This window comes from Juglans regia, chromosome 7, assembly GCF_001411555.2.
Source record: "Juglans regia cultivar Chandler chromosome 7, Walnut 2.0, whole genome shotgun sequence".
In the NCBI taxonomy this organism is placed as follows: domain Eukaryota; kingdom Viridiplantae; phylum Streptophyta; class Magnoliopsida; order Fagales; family Juglandaceae; genus Juglans; species Juglans regia.
Genome location: NC_049907.1, coordinates 6,512,856 through 6,535,408, shown reverse-complemented (window position 1 = coordinate 6,535,408; position 22,553 = coordinate 6,512,856). Strand labels below are relative to the sequence as shown.

General features: G+C 34.7%; 2 protein-coding genes and 2 non-coding genes across 4 annotated transcripts; 2 read left to right on the top strand and 2 right to left on the bottom strand.

The window, feature by feature from the left end:
- The first annotated feature begins 876 nt into the window (after nt 1–876).
- Nucleotides 877–947, top strand: TRNAG-GCC. Its single transcript has one exon. It is a non-coding gene; the product is annotated as a tRNA-Gly (tRNA).
- A 3-nt stretch (nt 948–950) lies between these two features.
- On the top strand, nt 951–1,038 carry LOC118349115. Its single transcript, XR_004802106.1, has one exon. It is a non-coding gene; the product is annotated as a small nucleolar RNA snoR114 (small nucleolar RNA).
- A 319-nt stretch (nt 1,039–1,357) lies between these two features.
- LOC108985889 (E3 ubiquitin-protein ligase At4g11680-like) lies at nt 1,358–6,506 on the bottom strand. The gene is made up of 5 exons (XM_018958350.2): nt 5,580–6,506; nt 4,622–4,741; nt 4,388–4,520; nt 2,049–2,213; nt 1,358–1,803 (listed from the first exon to the last, which is right to left on the bottom strand). Exons 1-5 carry the CDS (start codon nt 6,149–6,151, stop codon nt 1,627–1,629), a joined length of 1,167 nt encoding a protein of 388 aa, XP_018813895.1. The 5' UTR covers nt 6,152–6,506; the 3' UTR covers nt 1,358–1,626.
- Nucleotides 6,507–12,361: 5,855 nt separating this feature from the next.
- LOC108985888 (shaggy-related protein kinase epsilon-like) lies at nt 12,362–18,867 on the bottom strand. The gene is made up of 13 exons (XM_018958349.2): nt 18,273–18,867; nt 16,561–16,824; nt 16,212–16,304; nt 15,711–15,770; nt 15,310–15,582; nt 15,111–15,185; nt 14,542–14,598; nt 14,307–14,447; nt 13,692–13,742; nt 13,495–13,590; nt 13,320–13,403; nt 12,981–13,083; nt 12,362–12,882 (listed from the first exon to the last, which is right to left on the bottom strand). Exons 1-13 carry the CDS (start codon nt 18,333–18,335, stop codon nt 12,821–12,823), a joined length of 1,422 nt encoding a protein of 473 aa, XP_018813894.1. The 5' UTR covers nt 18,336–18,867; the 3' UTR covers nt 12,362–12,820.
- Nucleotides 18,868–22,553: the final 3,686 nt, after the last annotated feature.

Below are 22,553 nucleotides of genomic sequence, written 5' to 3'. Positions count from 1 at the left end.
AATTTTGAAAGAAAATAATTCTCTTTCTATCAAAATATAAAGTTTTTTGGAAAAAAAAAAAACATTCACTCTTTTTAGTTCATTTTTCAAAATACTTCAATTGGTACACATAGAAATAAGCCAATTCAGCAATTTTTTGCTTAATTTCTTGTGGAGTCAAATTCTCATTAGTATGAGTCAGGGGAATAACTCCATGGCCTCTGATTTCCATATAAAGGACACGACGAGCATAAATACCCTCTTTAACTTCTATTCTAATGGATTGGATGTCTTTCATAAGGAATTAGAGTAAGATGCGATGATTTTTTTCAAGAAATCTCCAATGAAAAATAGACATTATTCCTTCTTTTTTATCGAATCGATCATAATTACTACCTACATTCCATGAAATTGGGCAACATAAATAGGAGCCAATAAAGAGACCCACAATCCTGTAGAAAGACATCACAAATTCACAATATCCTGTGGAAAAAAAAAAAAAAAAATGATTTGTAGAAATGAAAATAAAGATATAAAATTCCTACCAAGATAACTGAAAATTCCAACTAATAAAAATGAATCCCGTCCTCTGTAGAATCTCTATCACTTTCCGTATGGGAGGGAGAATCAACGTCGCCACCGCACCATGCATTTTTCTGACTAAAGAGTTGTTATTAATGAGTTTAATCCTCTTGAATGAACGATATTCCTTCAAAAGTACCGAAAGCAAATTTGAAAACACACTGTCGAAAAAGCATCTCCTATACCGATCCCGAAGGACCTTCAGGTATGGAGGCAGCGTCACCCCTCGTGTATCCAAAAAAAAAAATTAAGAGAGACTCACACGAGCAATTTTTTAGTGAATATATATATAAAGAACGGTAAGAGAAACAACAAGCACCAGTGGTCTAGTGGTAGAATAGTACCCTGCCACGGTACAGACCCGGGTTCGATTCCCGGCTGGTGCATATGAGCGATGATGAAATACGTGCTTACATGTGATGGTTGGGTCCATCACCGACGTCTGATTACAAGACGAAAAGTAGCACATCTGAGCTCTTTCTTTTTTTCTTTTTTTATTATTATTCTTTAAAAAAAGCCCCCAAAATCTCATTGTTTTTCTTTGAAATATTGAAGTTTCAACAGATGCAGCCCCTTTTTTTTTTTCTTTTTCTTGTTTTTTTTTATTCTCCAATATTTCCAAAAAAGAAGCACCCAAAATCTCCTCTGTTTTTGTTCTTCCTAAGAAATATCATACCATTTGACACTGGGCAATCCTCATCATACACGAACACTCAAATTTTACAGGCAGTTTACCACGATTCAAGTTTCAGTGGATTCAGCACAGGAAATAGCCATGACAATTAACAGCAAGAAATCTTCCAAAAAATTAATACGTAAAATCAAAAGAACTGGTATTTTTACAATTATGGTGGAAACATAGCATAAACCCATATACATTATAGATGAGGATTACAAAACAATAAATACTCTGAATCTACATTAGCTAACAGAGCCAAATCATAAAGTCACCCGGAGCAATCTGAATTCATGGTTGCTGATAGCATGCCAAGCGTGCATGAGATCCTAGAGAAAATGCTTTGATAAGCACTTGGTTCATGAACATGACCTTTTTTTTTTTTTTCTCTATGCTTCTTCAATGCCACTTTGGTTGACATACTTCAATATGTTGAATTTGCACAGAGGGCATGTGGCATTGATGTGTAACCACTTGTCTATGCAGCTGCAGTGGAAATGGTGATTACAAGGAAGCTCACGCAGTTCAGCTCCATGGTCATAGGCAGAAAGGCAAATGCAACATTCCTATGATTTACAACAAAAATTAACAAGAAAAAGTGAAAATTCAAGAAAAAAATTTCTCGTGTGTGATCAGACAATTTAAAAACACCTAATTGTACTGAGTAACTTTCTTTTCCAATTTAGAAAAAGTTGATTATGGTTTTGACATCAACAATTCAGACTCATTCTGCCCTTGGTGAAAGCTGCTAAGCCATTTTCAAGAAATGTTAAAAAATATAAATATACTTAACCACAAATTATAAACTTACAGCATCCTCTTGGGACAGAACACGTTCAATTGGCGTATCAGTATCACATTCAGTAATCATTCCTCTAAAAGACTCCTGAGTTTCACCATTAACTTTCTCAACATCACCTATCTTCTGAAATCTGAACTTTGGCAATTGATCGATCTCTTCCTCTGTTGCTCCTTCCTTTATACATACAAAAGATGAAGTGAGCTCACGTATAAAATATCATTAACCCCTAGGGGTTGGCTCAAGTGGTAGAGCCTTAGTCTTGTTGGTATGATCCCTCCAGGCCTACGGTTAAAACCCTTGGGTGCAAACAATTTCTAAGAGTCATCAGATTGGGAGAAATTTTCCAGTACACTTGCGAAAAACTCATTGCCAAGGGCCTGTGCACCCCCGGATTAGTTGGGACTTTATCCCCGAATACTGGTTGCCAATAAAAAAACAACATAAAAATATCACATTGCAAAAGTCTAAAATCAAACAAAAATGTCCCCTAATTGAGTCCCATCCATCATCTAGACTTTAATTCCGTATTATACTTCATTTTTATTTCTTTGCTTAAATCTTCCACTACATTGGAATGCCGCAAGAAGAGTGAATCTTACAATTAAATATAAAGGGATTGACCCCAAAATTCTAAAAAAAAAAAAAATTAAAAGAAAAGAGAAAATAAAGTTCACTTGCAACATACCAGATTCTATATTTAGGTTTGGTGATACTTGACCAAAATACTTTTACTTAACATAAAGTCATAAATCACTTGAACTTCCAATTAGTTAAAGTGATTTCTAGAGACTCTTTATGCAGGGAAGAGAGGAAAAAAAACATGAGGTTAAACCACTAATCCACTAATTTCGTCTAAGGACATTCAATTAAACCAATTCTAATGCCACTGTTACCCCTTCTATCACTGGAGCATCGGAATTGCTGACATGGCTAACAGAAGCCAAAAAGTTTCACGGCTCACAGTGAAGAGCATACATCTTATCTGAAGTGGCACCTCAGCCATATTTTCTCCTCTGTTTCCCAATCAACTTTTCTCCTTCATCTGTTCCATGCCAAGCAAACCCTAAATTTAAATATCTTTTTTAGATTAATTTGCACAATCAGTTCCAACGCAACATAAATCCACTAACAACCGCCATCAATGACATGGACTATTAGGGGATCTGGGCAGGCCCCGCATCTGGCCCATTTATATCAAACCCAAACCCACTTTGACTCAAACCCATTTTTATAGCTAAATGATATATCTGATTAAATGAGATAGAATAAGAGCTAAATGATATATCTCATAAATGGGTAAATGATATAATCAGAGCTAAATGACATGGCTACATCATAAATGGGTTTGGGTCAAAACTGCCTAATCATTTAGCTATTTGTTACGATCCCACATTGACTAAGTATGGGATTAGTTGATGGTTTATAAGCTCCTAGGCACCCTTCCCTTGTAAGCTAGTTTTCAAGGGTGAGTTCTACCTAGGGGGTTCATAACAAATGGTATCAGAGCTACCCCACATCTAAGGCCATGTTGCGACGGTTGCAATCGTGCGGCACGGGGGGTGATGCCGGCATGGCAGTGTTCGCCCGGAGCTAGGAAAAGACCTAGCGCACAGCCAGCCCGTGTGAGCGCCGGGACCGCCGTGGACGTCGGTTGCGGAGCGTGGTGGTTGTTACGATCCCACATTGACTAAGTATGGGATTAGTTGATGGTTTATAAGCTCCTAGGCACCCTTCCCTTGTAAGCTAGTTTTCAAGGGTGAGTTCTACCTAGGGGGTTCATAACACTATTCTGGGGGCCTTGGCTGCCCTCCCGCTAGAAGCGGGTAGCACCCCCTATGGACAATTCCCATGAGCCACATCAACAGATTATGTGCTCTAGTTGACAGCATGGATAACATTGACACAATTGAATATTCAAGACAAGTGTTAGTTTAACTAAAGAAGTATAAAAAAATGTCACTTCTAAAACGAATATGATGTGAACCATACAATAGAGTGACAGTGGGAAGGGATGTGATTTCACAAGTGTGAAGATAATTGCTTAATTTTTAAACGAAAAAGTATCCAATATTATTCTCCCACCCCAAAAAAGGGAAAAAAACAATAAACTATTAAGTATGAAAAGGAAGTTGAGCAAGTCTGTAACTGAAACAAGAAACTATAAGTGTAAATATAAACTATTTCTCGTTGACCATGGGGACTCTAGCCCACGTCTGCCAGAATAGCTACCCATCACATAAGCAAAATTTTTCACCTCCAACTGAAGATTGCAAATTCAATTGAAAAATAACACAAAATGGCTTACAGCATAGTTTGTGAATATAATAAAAACATTCATGATTATATACCTGATCTGTCACAACATATAAGATTGAGATGATGCATGGTAGACAGCAGCAAACAGCAATACCAACAAGACATGCAACAGCAACGCAGATCAGGACGAAAACAACATCGAAAGCTAGAAATGCAATACAAAGCCTGCAAAATAGGCCAGTCCATAAGCGATAAAATTAAAAAGAGACAAGCAGAAAATCACTTCAAAGAAGAAGCTGAATCAAAAGAAATTTGTTTAAACGCACCAGTAAAGTTGAGGTGAATCTCGTGTTAAAGTTTGACCACCAGCAGTTACCCAGTAGAATCCAATGATCCACCAGATAAACGAAAACATTGTATTTGCAAACTCAAGATTCTTCACAGCACTGCCACAGTTTTCAATCTTATCACCATACATTTCTATGAGATATAATCAGAGCATTTCTATAGCTAAATGATGAGAATGCAAAGGATAATGAGGTGAATAATGGCTATATAGATCATATGGATGAAAAGAATCAACTCTACTCATCTCGCCCCCATTGTCCCGCTCCTTAGAATTGCTAAATGATTCAAGCAGGCTCAAAGCCACCATGAAGATAGGATAGGGTTTTGTTCACTTTATTCAACCCTTTTTAGTATAAGCTTAAATAACGGTACCCTGTCCTAGCCTTTTTATATATGACAATCATACCGTGGAGGATCACAGCATTGGTACAGTATTATTTCCCTTCTTTTCAGTCTAAAAAAGTTGCTATCGAACTCTAACCGTGCATATGGAACCAAACTCTATCAAGAAGTATTTCATTAACCGAGCATCCAAACCTACTTGTTTCAAAGACACAACCATTACCAGTATACTCCATCATAGTGCAAAATAACCAAAGTTTCTACCGCTTCAAACAGCACTAGTTATTTGAGAAAAATAACCAAATTGTAGAACTATATATATATACTTCCTGAGGCGAATTGCACTCGGAATCCTCACTGAGTCGCAAGGTAAATTATGCACCAAGTCAAATAGAATCTGAAGAGAAAAATAGCAATAATTCGCCAATTATGGTTCTGAGTTGTACTCATCGAAAAACTGACCATGCCCCCAAATCTTACAATTACGGGCGGGTGGGTGGGGTGAGGAAGGCTTGGAGCCGTACATGTACGGAGATTAATGTTAGCATTCAAATCAGAACAAGGAGAACAACGTTAGCAAGTCTCAAGGCTAACCTGGTTTCTTCCTCAACCTGACGCTGGTCTATTCCATAATCCTCTCCATCACTCCCAGACCCGGAATCGGAATTCAAATACGCATCCCCACCACTTTCCCAACCCGCACTTCCCTCCGCTCCCAACGTACGTTCCTCGCGTCGCTTTCTATACTCCAGGACTACACACGCCATATGTATCAAGCATTGCACCAAGTACCCAATAATCCAGAGCCTCAACGGGACGATCGGCGCCTCCTTCACGCTCAGCCCCAAGACCGTCAATCCAACCCCCACAAACGCCAAGTTCCACAGAAGATCCAATACTATCACCGGCTTCGAGTGCGCCCAGCCACTCTGCCGCTCCTCGAGCTGCTCGGCTGCGTTCTCGCGGACCCGGACGGACGGTTCTCGGAGCATCATGCGCCTCCCGCTAGCGCGCCGGAGAAGCCGAGCGGCACCGCGAAGAGGCGGCGGCGGCGTGCGCCGGATGAACCGGCGGCTCCGGAGGAGGTTTTCGTCTATGGAGTTGCCGAGGAGCGGCGAGGTGTCGAGGGCAGCCTCCGAAGGCGGCGGTGGATTGGAGCCATGCATTTTGAAAAACGACTCTTTGAGGGAAAGGAGGTGAATTACGGCTTGGTTTGTTTTTATATGTATCGATGCAATTTCAGGGGCAGATTTGAACGGATTGAGGATAAACTGGGATTAAATAAGAAAATTTTGTAGGAATTAAGTTTCGGATTGAATTTGGAAATTGGGTCTGTTTTCAAGGTTTTAGTTGGCTGCAGATTTGAATTGAATTTGGAGCTCTGCTCTGAAATTTTGTTTTGGATTCAAATTATGATTATCCATTGTATTGACGAAGAAAATCAAAGGAACAAGCATCGAATGGAGCGGCCCAGTCTCGGCGTTTTTTGGATGGCGTAAAGTGTGAACCGTACCCGCGAGTCTTGAGTAAATTGCTACTCGCTCCGTACTTTAACGAGTTTTGCATTAGGATAAGAATAACGGTATGCCGCCCCTCATTTGTTTCTCTTAATTTCGACCGCTCATGCTCATGCATTTAATTATTTTTTATATTTTTTTTCTTTTAATTAAGCAGGTGATTATTAAACGACTCCTTCTCCTTTGCATTTCTGCACTGTACATACATTTTGGAGGTAGTGTGTTTTTCTCATTCCCCCACTTGTTCGGTTTTGGTCAAATTTATTACTCTCCAACCGTCATTCGACTACACGCGTCCCACCAGCCCATCCTATAGTCGTCGATCTAATAGGATGGAGCAGAGTAGCGCCAAAAAACTCGGTGTGTGGCCCCTCACGCGTGTTCCTCATGCACCGCAACTCAATGACGCATCCGACAACTAGAAGCGTCATACCAATCTCCATAATAGGAGCGTGGCCGCTACACGCCATCACATGAGCGCAGGAATGCAAAAGACCAACAAATCAGTCCACTAGATTTTGAATTTTTTACTATATTACCACTTTCCATAAATCGTGATCTCAAAGAAGTGATTGGGGATCTTCCCAAATATCATCTCAAGATAACAAGTAACAATCCACATGTCACTCCACCGCTTTCAGCAGAGATTCCACCACTTCCAATGGTGATTTCATTGTTCTCAATTTGTTGCGAACACCTTATTTCCATCTTTTAAGACGGCGTCATTTCAAGGCATGGGTGAAGATCAAGAAATTGGTCTTAAAAATCTACTTTTTCTTCTTTTTATCAACCACTTTGCATTGTTGTTATTGTTTTGTGGTGTTTATTGGGGAACCTCACCCCCTCCTCTTGTATCATCTTATCTAATGAAATATAATTGCTTGCTTAAAAAAAAAAGTGATTACTAATATATTAGTATTTTTTTTTAAATATTTAAAAAATTTTAAAAAAGATAATGATGATAGGCTTATTATTTCTTACCAGCCGTTTACTACTCTTTTTATTTTTTTTAATTTTTTTTACTGAATGATTAACAAAGTGACTATTAGTAAAATTGATACAATTAAAAATTCACTTGATTTGATACGATTAAATTTATTCTAAATTAAATTTTACCATATAAATATTGTTTAGACCGAAATAAAAAGATTTCTTTTATCTTAAAATATAAAGCTTCATCTCTTGCATTAATATTATTGCCTTTTTTATGATATAATCATGAAATTGTTCAATGTATATAATTGTCTTTTTTACTATTTGACGGATGTTAATTATTTTTTATTTTAAATCATATTACATATATTTTATTAGAAATATGTTATATTTAAGAAAACTTTTGTCTAAGTAATTGAGTATGAAATTATCTAAAGTATACTTAATCAACAAGACCAATAATAAAATCTAAAATAGAATTAATAAGAAAAATTATATTCATCATCTCTACACCATATACCTTTTTTTTTTTTTTTTTTCCTTAGCAAGTGTATTGTATATGTATGATTTGTAGAACAACTCTATATGATTACCAGGAATAAAAAAATTAAAAAAGAATTAAAAAATCACGTGTAGTAGTGTGTGATGTAGGTAACTGGATAGAAGGCCTCAATTAATAATATTTGCAAGATTTCCATGCATTGTAGACTTTAGGTCTATTCATAGAAATAAAGTTTCTTATCAAAAAAATATTAATATTATTGAGAGATGCTATTTAATCATGGAAAGAAAAAGGACTACAAAATTAGGGATAAGAAATTAAATTAAAACGAGATAAAATAACTGATGGAGTTGTTGGCTTCTAAAATAATTAGTAAAGCAATTTCAAGTCATTCTAATTCTAATAATTTTATATGTCAAATAGAGATAAGGAAACATTTCACGTGTCGTGTATTCTAATAATTCTATATGCCAACTCATATTTAATAAATAATGGAAATGCTTAGAAAATAAATAAATAAAATAAAATAAAGAAGAGTTGTATTCGAAGTATATTCGAACTATGGCCAACTTTCATCCATCTATACATTCGCATTACCAGCACTTATTTACCATTTAACATATTTTTTTTTTTTGGCTAAAATAATACTGTAAACTTAAAAAAAAGATATGATATTTACAGTTTTAAAACGTGTTTTGTATAGACTTTTTGAAAAAAAGTAATTAAATCTGAGATCTATATGAAAAAAAATTATTTTTTAATGGTGGGACTTACTTTTTTCAAAAAGTATATGCTAGACTTACACATCCTATAACTGTATCTAGCATTATTCTCTAAGAAATCATGTGATTTAATTCTTATGATTTTTTCATATGAAAATTCTACTTATCATCTCTTATACTACACACCAGAATGTTATTTGTCATGTTCACATAAATTACTCTAAATTTAATGAAAGTTTTGTGCATGTATTTCTTTGTCTCCTAATAGGTTGTGATGCAACACATGGACATGGCTGATTGATTCTCATCTAATTGCAAACCCATCATTTTACTTAAATTGAGATTTGATGTCAGATGTTAAGTTTTATTGTAGCAATTGTAATAAAACAATTGCTATAATGGTTTTCGTAATTTCTATGCATGATGAATGAGATTTTCGTAATTTCTGAAACACAGAAGTGTTTAATAGTTATATATAATGGTTTTAAAGAAAATTACGAAAAATTGGTACTAAAACAGGTTTTTTCCAGCTAAAAATTAGCTGAGCTGGTTAGCGAGTGTACGAGTTTCGGAGGTTGGGCGAGTGGGTGAGCGTGAACGGGAGGGATAGTCAGAGAACTCCGCAGTCCGTGATATTCAAGGAAGAAGATGCCAAAAACCCCGTAAAGGGGCTAAAACGTACGTCACCTGGGAATCACAAAGGCTTGTCGCTGCTACTTGTATTTTGATCTGTACACGTGTACATTTCCCTCACATAAATAATAAATAATCAGAACTTCCCGCTATAAGCCCCTTGCAAAAAGTGGATCCTCACTCCTATGTAATAAATGCCCATGGCTCCTCCCGACCAAGTGAGGGATGCAATTCACAACAAACACCTCATCACAATTAATACAGTATTAAATAAAATAAAATAATTAAAAAAAAAAAAAAAAAAGATCGAAAAAGTCTGAATGAACATCTACAATTTGTCTGCCTCTAGATGGAACCCGTTATGACAAATCTCCTAGTACTTCTTGTTCATCAACAGCACATGCATGATTGCGCAAACCAACGATCATGGTGATTAGCATTCATTTCATTATATTTTGGTCTTTGTATGGCACATACATCCTCTAAACTTGTGCCAACTCCAGTCAATTCCTTTAAATCATAACCTAAGTTTTTTTAGCATGATCTAGACCTCTGCTTTATTTCCTTGAGCCAAGTCATGTCCTACAGCTCCATTCTCATAAAAGTGCTCGCATGAAGTAGTTAACAATTTTGAAATAAAATTAAAATGAGTCGAAAAATCAATAAAAATCTCATCATAACGTAGACATAATAAACATGACTTGTCTTGAATTATATATGCTTATGACATGGATGAATGATTTGAATTATTTGACTTATCTAATTCTGATTATTATACTTAGCCAATACACTTAATCCTGTGTACAAGATTGTGCAACAATCCCCACATCCTATGACCACAAGGGAAACTGTTGATCTAATCTAATAGTAATGTATTATGGTGGACCACGCTTGAGTCTGTAGCTTACACATTCACCCTGACTGCATTAGTACCATACACCTGAATGACCATATTATTAATCTAATCTTTATCTTACACTTGATTTTATAAAAACTTCCGTATCTTATATAACGTGAGATGCATGACATATATAATACGTACATAATTACAATATGCAAAATTAAATAAATTAGGATAAATGACGTATTTGTAGATACCATGACATGCGTGGTACATAAATATTAACTTCCAAAATAACTTGCTTTAATAATAATATATTTAACTAGCTAATGTGTGCTAATCTTAGTTTTTTATGTTCAGTTACTTCATAGCCCTAATCAAATAATTCTGAAGTGAAGCTGATTACCTATAAAATAAATAGACACATAACTTATGTCAATTTCTAATTAATCACATACCTTGTAATAAAACCTAAAATACTAAAATAATCTATATTTTCCTAAACTTAAAATCCTCAAACCCTAAAATAATCTAACCTTTCTTGGGCCCGAATTCTTATAATCAATATTCTCCATTAAACCCACAAAAACATAAGTGCAAGCTACTGGCCCATTTAACATTTCATAACCCATAACAATTTACAATACCCGCCCGTACACTCTTAGGCCTATGCTGTCTGAGAGAGAAAAAAAGGTGAGAAACCGAGAGATAGAGAGAGGGTTGACGGAGAGAGGGAGAGAGAGATTATTGAAAGACAGATAACGATGGAGGCTTACAGGGTTGCTGTATTGTTGTGCTTGGAGGAAAGGGTCCTGCTCTGTTTTCAATGGCCTAAAAATAAGGGTTGGATGTTTGCTTGTTCCTGAGATGGTAGTCCTCCACTAGGCTTGGGGTTGCTGTAAGGTGGTTGCTTGTGCTGCAGTTTGGAGCAGTGTGGAGTTGCCGGCAGTTTGCTGCCAAGGAGAGGGTTGTTGTAACTATAAATCCCTAGAAGCGGCTAGGTGTTTACATGCATGGGGAAGACTTTGTGACTGTCGGGCTTGGGTATTTGCAGGGCTGCCATGATTGGGTCTTCAGTGCACAAGAGAGAGAGAGAGGGAGAGAGAGAGAGGCGATGGAAGTTGCAGGGGCTATCCCACGATGGTGCAACGGCTGTGTGGTTTCCAAAACTAGGACAAGGTCTGTTTGGACGTACAAAGGTGGCTTGGTTCACGTGGCTTGGAGGTGCATGATTGTGGCTGCCGTGGGCGAGGTAGCTTGGAGGCTGTGGCGTGCGGTAAACAGAGAACTAAAATTAGGGCTTACAAAATAAGATGCACGTACAGTGCATGGAGCTAAATATATATAATAGCATTCTCGTTAGTTTGATCAAATACGAATGGCCAAAATTTATATAATTTATGTCAAAAACATTCTACATTAAATTGGATAAATATAAAATAATTTAAATTTTTATTACGGTGGTTGGCTAAAGAGAGAGAACTAAAATTAATTTACCAAATATTAAAATATTAAATTCTCACTATAACCACACACGCATGTACGACAATTTCTCACTCCAATCACACATTAATTTAAAATGTTACCACGTTATTTGTATATAATTTAAAAATTAAAATAAGTTTAAAAAATCCGTGTATAAGAAAGGAAAAATGTTAGTCAAATTGGTAGTAAAATGTTACAAAGTTATTTGGAAATAATAATTTTTTAATATTAATTTAATTAGAATATAACTATTACTAATATTAAATTGGTAGAATAATAAATGTGATACAAATAAATTAAATAAAAAAATTATTAAATTAATAATATTTTATTATTATATAGAAAGTGAAGTGTTAGTATTGAATTTAAATGAAATAGATAAATATAAAGAAGTGATATTGACTAAATTTTAAAAATAAATTTGACCAAACCAACGATGATGCTCTTAGGTAGTCAGTCAGGTTTAAGAAATTTTAATGTGAAGAGAACAGTAAAATCGTAACCCTAGCGTGGACCTTAGTTTTCATGGAGGTGGGTCCATTTAGTCCATAAATATTAAATGAATTTTTGTTGCCCAAAAAAATTATTAATGTTCTAACCTGTAGAAATATTAGGCCCGGTCGTTACAAGGTCATATTAATACTAAATTGAGAGCTCAACTCACAAACATTTAGATGTACATTTATGTCAACGTTCCTTGAATGGTTGGCAACAAGACAGATTCAACAGCATAGATAAAAGAGTGAAAAAACTGGCCATTTTTTTCAAAAATAATTGGATTTCTCTGTAACATCAAAAGATTGTAGGAACAGTATACACTCAAAAACACATCCTAATTCACCTAACATATTCCATTCACCTTAGTCTCATATCAAATGCTCATAAACCATATATAACAAGATAACATATATGTAAATCAATGTATACAACTTCACATCGACAAAATGCAATCTCAACCTCACTCAAGCTCCCAAGCAGTTCTATTCCATCCACTGGATTAAATTTCACCCGCAGATCCATCATGCCATTGATGAACGGCCCTGACAGCCCTTTCCCACCCCTTGGTTCTGTCATGAATAATTTATCAAGATACAAAAAGGCAGCGTATCCTTCATGCAGGGTAGCATGGCTCGTCAGGCAACTGTGCAACCAAAAAACCCATTTGTGGAGCCTACAAATGTGACTGCAGCTTCTAATGAAACCTACTGCCTAGCATGCTCAGGTATGAGACGATGACGTAGTTCGGCAGATGCTCCGGTCAATTCTGCCACCGGGAGGGGATTGGAGGAGTTGCCATTAGAATTAAGAGGAACCGTGATGCAATAAACAACGGGGGGGAAACAAAACCAAAGATCAACTAACCTTGAGCTGTGAAATTGAACAGAGGAGGTAGTGCTCTCCCATTAGGCAAGCATGCATTTGGGTCCCTCAGGTCATCAAAGAAGGGGTGCCCACAAGCCTCCAACTAAAATGCAGAATTTAAGTTAGTTATAATAGGCCCAAACAATAACTCACATACTCTCAACAATTAGTTAACCTAAGACAATGAGACAAGTGGCTAAATCAAGTTTCACTCAAAACAACAATCACCCACATTATTCTCGGAAGACAAAATTATACTCCAAAGAGTATTTACGGTATCATCATTAAGAAGATGCAAAAGAAGAATCATTTGAAGAAATAAAGCTTTAATTTTCTTACAGCAGTGCAACGTAGACTTGGTGAATACTGGAGCAACCTTGACACAAGATCCACTGCTTCAGGGGGCATTCGCTTGTGAAAAATCTGGAAATTGTAGGGTGATGAGATTTCCACCATCAAGAAAAGTAACATTTCTAGCAACGAGGAAGAAATGCTGATAATATTTCTAGCAAACCTTGTGCCACGGGTGAGCTTTGATCTGAGGGAACTTAAACTCATTATAATTCGGATTCATGCACTTGATCTCTTCTCTGGTTGGTGTCCCCAGAATCTAATGTAATACAGCCAACAATGAAGAAAAACATTTGAGAGGATGCAAAACAGCAATGTGGTAGTAAACGAATAGAAATAATAAGCTTGTAGATGGTTAACCTTAATGATCTCAACCAGCTGATCAACACCACTTTCACCAGGAAACAGTGGCTGAAAAGTTGAAAACCAGATAAACATTAGAATTGGACATGTAGCTTATTTAAAAGAACCAAAATATCTAAGAAATTCATAAAAAAAAAAAAAAAAAAAATTGATTCAGTGCTTTCTCCATTAAACGGATGCTAAACAGAGGGCAGCCAAAAGCAGGAAGATAAAAAAATAAAAAACCATACTTCTCGAGGAAATTTTATATAAATCCTATATGGCCAACCTCAAAGATAAATGGAAAATAAAAGGCATAAAAGGAAAGGTACACAACCAAATAGAGGTTAAAACATTGAGTTATAGGAAAACACGATACAGGTACATCCAATCTGCACTCTTCGCTCACTTAAAAGATCTAGCATTATAATTGTGCTAACCACTTCTGGAGTTGAATAGAAAGATATAAACTCTATTATAAGATGTGGAAAGAACCTACTTCATCAGTGCATGTACTGCAAGCATGAGGGAAGCAAAGCATAAATCTACATTAGCAAAAATATACTCATGTTTTGATGATTTAACTTTGTCATCCAGGTTCAGGAAATAAAAACTCTGCACTTATACACCCACCTGTCCTAGAAGAAGCTCAGCAAGGACACAACCAACTGACCACATGTCAATTGCAGTTGTGTATTCTGTGGCCCCAAATATAAGTTCTGGAGCCCTATAATATCGAGAGCAAATATATGATATGTTGGGTTCACCTGGCACCTAAAAGTGAAAAAAAAGAAATCGTAATTTTCCATTTACTTTTTATTCCTGAAATACTTTAAGATATGAAAGAAGATAGAGGGAAAAAGCATACCAGCATCTTTGCGCTGCCAAAATCACATATCTTTAACTGATGAGTGCGGGGATTCACCTGCAGCAAGCAGCACGCCCTTGAACATTAGTATGCCTTGCCATTATATAGTTACAAGAGTTCAAACAAAATGACAACTTAGAACCAAACACGTAATATTTATCCTGACTATCGTATAACATCAAAAGAGAATTTACTCTAATCCTAGAACAAGCAGTGCAGTACTTCCAGCACTATTACCAAGAGATATTCTACAGAAAAAGTGTGTGATAAAATCCTCAGTGAAAACCGTCGAAGTGAAGAACTGACAAGTACATTTAAAATACCTTCTCATGTATAATACATTTTCAAATCAAGCCACATCTTTACCAAAAAACACATTTAGTGTTGTAGTTTTGACAGCAGACATTCTCCAATCAATGACTCCAAAGAAAAGCAACAATATAATCTCACTACAGTTTCCTAAATCATTTGATTGGCTCATATTTACACTGAAATAGGTACAGATCTAAGAGGGGTAAATTGCCCCATGCTGATACTAAACTAATGGAACAAGAGCAAAAACCTCATACCAGTAGATTCTGTGGCTTAATGTCACGGTGACACACTCCAACAACATTGTGCAGGTAATTTAGCGCACGGCAAATCTACAAAGACAGACAAAAAAACAAATTTTATATGGTAAATACGCCAAAAGTACCACATTGATTAGCTGCTATATACATCAAAGGAATCTCAGCGCACAGATAAATGCAAAGTTTCATTGTTCACCTGGTATGCATAAAGCTGTACATATATAATGGGCATACTTTGGTTCATGCGGATATGGTGCTTTGAAACTCGGTAGACAGTTTCAGAGATAAACTCCAGGACAAGGTTAAGGTACAACTCGTCTTTTTCCGTGGTTGAAAAGAAACAGTGTTTTAGTTGAACGACATTAGGATGGTCAAGGGTGCGCATGATCTGAAGTTCTCTATTCTTAAATCTCTTATCCTGTAGCACCTTCTTTATTGCAACTGCTTCTCCTGTTTCCAGGCACTTAGCCTACAATAGATATAAAATTATGTGAGAATGTAACAGTTTACATCAGCATATTTTATGAATGAAAATGCAAACAGGGACAAAAGCAACTAAAACATCAGTATGAATGCAAACAGATGAAGTACAAATACCTGAAAGACAACGCCAAATGAACCAGTCCCAACCACACGCTCTGCCATGTATGAGATTGTCTGAAACCAGGTAAGAAAAAACTATTTACAGCTTTGTACATGGCTGAAACTTATACATGTAAATGTATAAGTATAGATCAAGTACGAGGCTAACGTTCTAAAGCCCAACATCATGGAGAGAATTTAACCAGAATATGCCAAGAATTGAGAGTGATGATAAATCATCAATATTGAAATTTGCTTGGAACTTTAGTGCTAAGTAAACATCTTTGCATAAACGTAAGTCGAAACGAGGCAAGATAATCAACCCCCAGATCCCCCCCCCCCCTCCCCCGGGGCTTCCCTTGTAAAAAATGGTACTTTGCCTAAATCATGAGGGCAAGAAAATTATGTGAAACATAAAATACACCATAAGATTCCCATATCGATATAGATTGATGAGGATAAACAGTAGAAGGAAGCCACAAATAATGTAGCAATGAGCAGGAGCAATCAAGTCACCTGTTTTGGTTGTCCATTTTGACCAGCCACTGTAGTTGCAATGATCTGACCAGTTTCTGTTCCATTACCATTCACAACAGCAGCTTCCATATCCTGTATGATGCAAAAACTTTTACTAGCAGTGTATAACAGTTCTCATTATGGTTTTTACAACAAAATTTGCATAAATTGTGCAGGATCAATGGGATTTAATAGCATTCAATTCCATATAAGAACATTTCAAGGGATTGAGAGGTATATAATATATGTAATTTCTCACACTTGCAAATACTAGCATGATATAGATCATACGAAAGTAGAAAATTGCTTATGAAGAAGGAAGAATCAGATTAACTTTTTTTAAATGTACCTTTTCATCATGAGTGTTGGATTTCTCATCTCTAATTCTCATTTCATGCATTTCTTTAGGAAGCTGATCATAACCAGATTTCTCTATTCCAGCCATTGAAGATATATCAGATACATCAGATATGCTTTCAGCAGTTTCCAGAGATGTAGAAGCCATATGCTGCTCCAGACCCGTGGCATGTCTCACTACTCTATTTGCCTCCTCATTATCCAAGCGCTCAGTCTCTCGATCAAACTTTGCTCTCTTTGTGCCAGAATCGCCACCCTAAGGTAAACAATTTACATCAGCTATTAAAAATTAGACATGAGAAGTTAATGATGTACCCAAACTAATGATAAAAACAGCCCACATAACCCCTAATCTGAAATCCAATGAACCACACTGTACATAGCTTGATTCTTTCACAATAAAGACATTAAATAAATACAGGAAGCAACATAGACTAAACAGAGCCATTAATACAACATAAGCAGACAAGCGTAGTTAGCCAATTAGTGAGTCATATATGTTTCACATGAAGTAGCAATTAAACTACCCTTTGTGCTGCATTTGCCACTTTATCAGAACTACTTGCCCCACAGAAAACCCCTCGAGGATTGACTAAAACATTGTACAATTCTAATCATTCAAATGCTTTTATTTCAAGTATAGACCAATAGTTATGAGCAGCTGAACTGGTATGTTTCATAATACAAATCATGAGCCAAATGCCCCATCCATTTAGGGTTCACTTCATTGGGTACTTTCCTCAATCATGAAGATCAGTCATACTAGTTCATAAATTGAATTTTCCATGACCTTTTTTTTTTCCTAAAATGCAAATCCACGTCCCTCCTACAGCTATAAGCACATTCACTGGTATAACTTCATCGCTAACCTTCTCAAATATACAAAACCCCTTCCGCCCAAAACAAAAATTTTAAAATAAACAAAGTGCTGCCTAAGGTGATTTGACCCATGACCAACCTAATAATGATGTTCTTGTCAGAAGGCAGCTGCTAAAATATAGGTTACTATCAATTACTGGGACTATTACATTATTATTTGCTGAGTTACAATTACAATCATAAAACTAAATTCCACCCTCAAGCAACAACACCCTCTATAACACATCATCCAAATCTCACATAAATTATCATTAACAGCGAAGTACAGAGAACCTCGTGCAAATACAAGCGACACCCCAAATGAATTGCAAAGAAATTTTGGGGAAAACGGAAACTACAAAAGTACAAGCTAGAACACAATAAACAAATATATATACCATCAAATTCACTATCTTTTTTTTTCCTTGTCCGTTGCAAGACCTTATAATAAAGTCAAAATGCATGTAAGAAACTGCCTCACTATCTCCTCCAAAAAAGGTAAACGGAACCGACACAAAGGCATTAATGATCCCGCCATAGCTCAAATAGCACAATATCACAAAACTGAGCACAATAATATCAAGTAAAAGAGGGGGAAAAGTGAGATGAATGATAAAAATTTTAGAATACTGTCGTCCAAAGGTCTACAGCCGAGCATCACAAAGTTATACCACCTCAACAAAAAAAAAAACAGAGAGATTTTTCACACGATTGAAATATTCCTAGAATAAAACATTTATTTTTTTAAGCTTTCCTCCATTTTCCCAATAAACAAACACAGATAAAACCAACATAAAGCAGAAAACATAAAAATATTTCCGAAATGCCAGAAAGAAAAAAACTTACAGGATCTGATGAAATAGAAGTGCGACCCGAAGCAAAACTTTTTAGGCGGCGCATCACATTCATGGTTAAGAACCCTAATTTTCTCCTAATCCCCAAGCCGACCTCAACCCAAAGAAACCCAAAATCCCAAAATATTATATGAACTACTGGGGAGGGGGAGGGGGAGAGGGAGAGGGAGAGGGAGAGAGAGATATCGAATAAGCTCTCGCCTCTCCTCTCCTCCCTAAAAAACCGAAATGAAAATGGGAAAAGGAGAAGGGAAAAAGGATTGAAAGGACAGAAACAACACCAACAAAAAAGGAAAGCCAAGTAAGATCTCAATCCCCGCTCTCTCTTCTTTCTTCAGTTGCTCTCTCTCTATCTATCAATCTATCCCGCTCGCTCAAGCTGAGCTTCTTGTTCTCCGGTTACGGTCAAACCAGGATCAAATATAATCATTGAAGTCCAGGTCCTTCCATATGTGATAGAACCGAGTGATCTTCGGGAAATGCATCAGAGACGGGGAATATTCGGGGGGGAGGTTTGACCAGTCTTTCTTGAGTTTTGAAAGGGTTAAAAATGGTGATTTCACTCGAAAAATTAAACCTTTGTTTATTGATTGATTGATGGGTAGAGATGGGGGAGCGTGAATCGGTCTTTTTATAAAAAATTGTGTCGGACAAAGAAAGCAATCATGATTTACCACCAACTCCCGACACCCCCTTTTCCAACCAGGATGCGTTGGATTTCTGTCCTCTCTTTTATTTTTTATTTTTTATTTTACCTGCAGTAAAAATAAAAAAAAATTAGAACAAATCACGTTTTACATTTATTTAATAATCATATTTTTAATTTAAATTATCAAGATTATTTTTATGGAAACTATTGTCTTTGAATAATTTTATTCATATTTCTTATATAATATATTTATTTTTATCTTTTTATCCTTTTTTTATTAGATATGTAATATAGAATAGAAGAACTCAATTAATTTAACATAAATAAAAAAATTTAACACAATAATATGTAACGTAGGCAACTAGATAGCATTCTTCATTACATTTACGCAAACATTTTACAATAAATAAGTTACACACTAATTTCATGAATCTTGATTCCACAAAAAAGTTAACTATAAGATAAAAATGATTGCAACTTGTAAAATCACTTTTGTAAAATTTCTTATAGACAAAATAATTCTTCACCATTAAAACTATATGACTTAATCTTAAATGAGTTTATATATTGCTTAGGATATCAAAAAGAATAATTCTATAAAAAAATCTATAGTACAAATTGAAAACACAATGACAATTTGTGATGTAAGATGTAATTTTTCTAAGATAAAAAAAGAAGTATTTGGAAAGCCTTATGTGTCGTGTATCTTGGAAAGAAACCTAAAAAACTTGTGAAAAAGCTTTAAGAATTTTTAGGATATGTTTGGTTAAAAATATATTATATGTGTTTGTTATTTGGTTTTGTGAGTATAGATAAGAAAATGTAAAATTGAGAATCTTTAGAAACTCGCTTTGTGTTTAGATCTGTGAGAGTTGATGGGAAAAGTTGAAAACTTACTTGAGTTTTAAATAATTTTTTGGTTTTGGTTATTTTTAAAATTGTTTTAATTTTTATATTTTTTACTTTTCACTTGAATCTAAAAAAAAAAAAAAATTGATCTGATTAATTTTAAAATTGAAATACATTTGGTTTGAAATTGAGTCTTTTTTGTTAAAAAAAAAAGTTGAAATATAGAATAAACCAAACATGCCCAATTTCCGGAAAAAGTAAAAAACATTTTTCTTCAGATAAAATCTTTCAAATATTCAATATCTTTCAAACATATACTATTGAATATTTTTGAAAGATATATTTAAAAATGAAATAGAAATTGATCTTAAAATATAAGTAATTTTTGTATCTTAGGTATCGTTTGAATAGTGAGATGAGATGCGATGCAATAATTTTATATAAAAATTAAAAATTAAATAAAATATTATTATAATATTATTTTTATTTTATAATTTAAAAATATTGAATTATTTATTTTATATTTTATATAAAAATTTAAAAAATTTATAATAATAAAATAAAATAAGATTTATTTCTGTAAAAAAGGGGACGTTATTCTTAAAAGTTTTGAAAGACAAGAATATTGCTTTAATCATTCATCGGGTGCGAATCTCACATGCAAATGGTAACAACTTTCCCGCATCACTCTTCCATAATTCCATTGCTACGCATGCAATTCAATTTTTTTGCAATCAATTCATGGAAATGTAGAGATTTCTTCTTGAAAAAAAAAAAACACAAAAAGTATATTTGCAGCCTCAATTTTAAATTATATTCATAAGATTTTTTTTTTTAAAAAAAAAAAGAAGAATTAAAAAAAAAGTGTTATAAAATCAGTAGAGAATTGTATTAATGTATGGAATATTCTTGTGGAACCTCTCATCTTCTTCATTTACATCCTAATTTATAAGGATTCCATCGTAGTATAATCAATAACCAAATTCTTCCTAATTCAATTTGGATAAGAGTACGTTCCACCACAATAACATGTCATTCGATCGCCACTTTCCACGAAACATGCTTCATTGCCCTTATTACCTTATATGGAGATCAAATTCATAATCGTCTTTTACCCCAAAAGCATTCTCATTGACATAGGCAAATGCAAAGTTAAAATCACATGTTTTGTTTTTTGCCTATTCTATTCAAAAGAGATTTTCACGTTAGATTATCTATCTATTAGCAAAAATAATAATAAAATATTATTAATTTAATATTTTTTTATCTAATTTATTTTTCTCATATTTTGCAATTCAAATTCATTGTAAATTATATGAACCCAAGCATCTGCATCTATATATATATAATAATAATAATAATAATAATAATAATAATTAGTGGTGCAACTATTATGTAGCAACAAAATGAGAGAGAAATTAATCAATGGAGGGTGAATAGTAACCATATAAAGATTTGATTAAAAAAGAGTAAGCAAAAGACTAAATATTTTTAGCAAGATCGTGAATGCATGGATTAATCTTTGAGAAATGCTTTGGGTCTCAAATTCTGGACCCAAAAAGTGTCCAGAATGGTTTTTTTTTTTCACTTAGTGATTAAGTAAGTGTTTTTTAATGATGTTGTGAATTTTTTATTTTTTTAAAAAATGTTTATGATGATTAAAAAAAATACATGAAAAAAAAAGAAAACAAAAATAAAAAAATCAAATCAACTATTCGGTGAACTGCTTCAGACTACTTTTCGGTAGCCCTAACAGAACTCTTTGGACTAAAGCATTTTTTTGTCTATTTGAAAAAAAATACAAATAAAAAAAATAATACTAAAAATTAAACAAATAAAATGCTAAAAAAAAAACAAAAAACTGATCAATACAAATGATAGTGTGTACCTATCATTTTCCTTAATTTTTTTAATTCAGTGATTATTCATTCCAGTATTAGAATGAATATTTCGATTCTTATGTTCTGCTAATTGGGCTGAAAGTGGTCTATCCTTCTTGGATATAAACTCTCAGCCCGTTTCTCAGTTAGTGGCGGTGAAAGTGATGCATCAAAGTCCAATGCTATGCTAAATGGGCTCAAAGGTCTTCATGGAGAAACCATGTCCACCTCAGACTTCAAAGCTATGCATGACAACAGATCAGGTAGAAGATGGACTTCAAAAGCCCATAATCATGCCGGGCCCTCCCCCCCCGATAATGTTATTGAAAGCATATAGTTCTTTTTCATGTTATAAAAAATAACTTAAAATATTCTTCTAGTTTGTACGTGCACCTTCTTCAAATGAAACAGTCATAATATTAGTTTTGGAAAATCTATATCCTCTATTAATATAAGAAAAAGTCTTCTTGCAAGAGATTTCGCGCACCGATGTTAAATGTAAGGCATCTGTTTAATGAAATAGTACGAATTGAAGACGAAAATGATTTTCGTGAGACAAAAGATATTCTTATTCTCTCAAAAAAAATTTCTTTTATTTTTTTTCAATAAAAAAAGCTACGTGAGTGTTGATACGCGCTTTAATGCGCCAAACCGCTTGCATCTAACAAGACTCATAATATAATTGAGAAATTAGAAGAAAAAGAAGAGAGTTGGTTTTAAGTTTATCTCAACCCTTGGGATTTATAATAATTATAATAAGTTGTAATTATAGTTTCATTAGCCCTTTTCGTATATTCATTTAGATATGATTTAGACTTTTCTTAGATCATTACAAAGATAGTAATGCTAGGTACAAATTTTAAACAGACAAGTCTTATACAAGCCATTTGTAAAA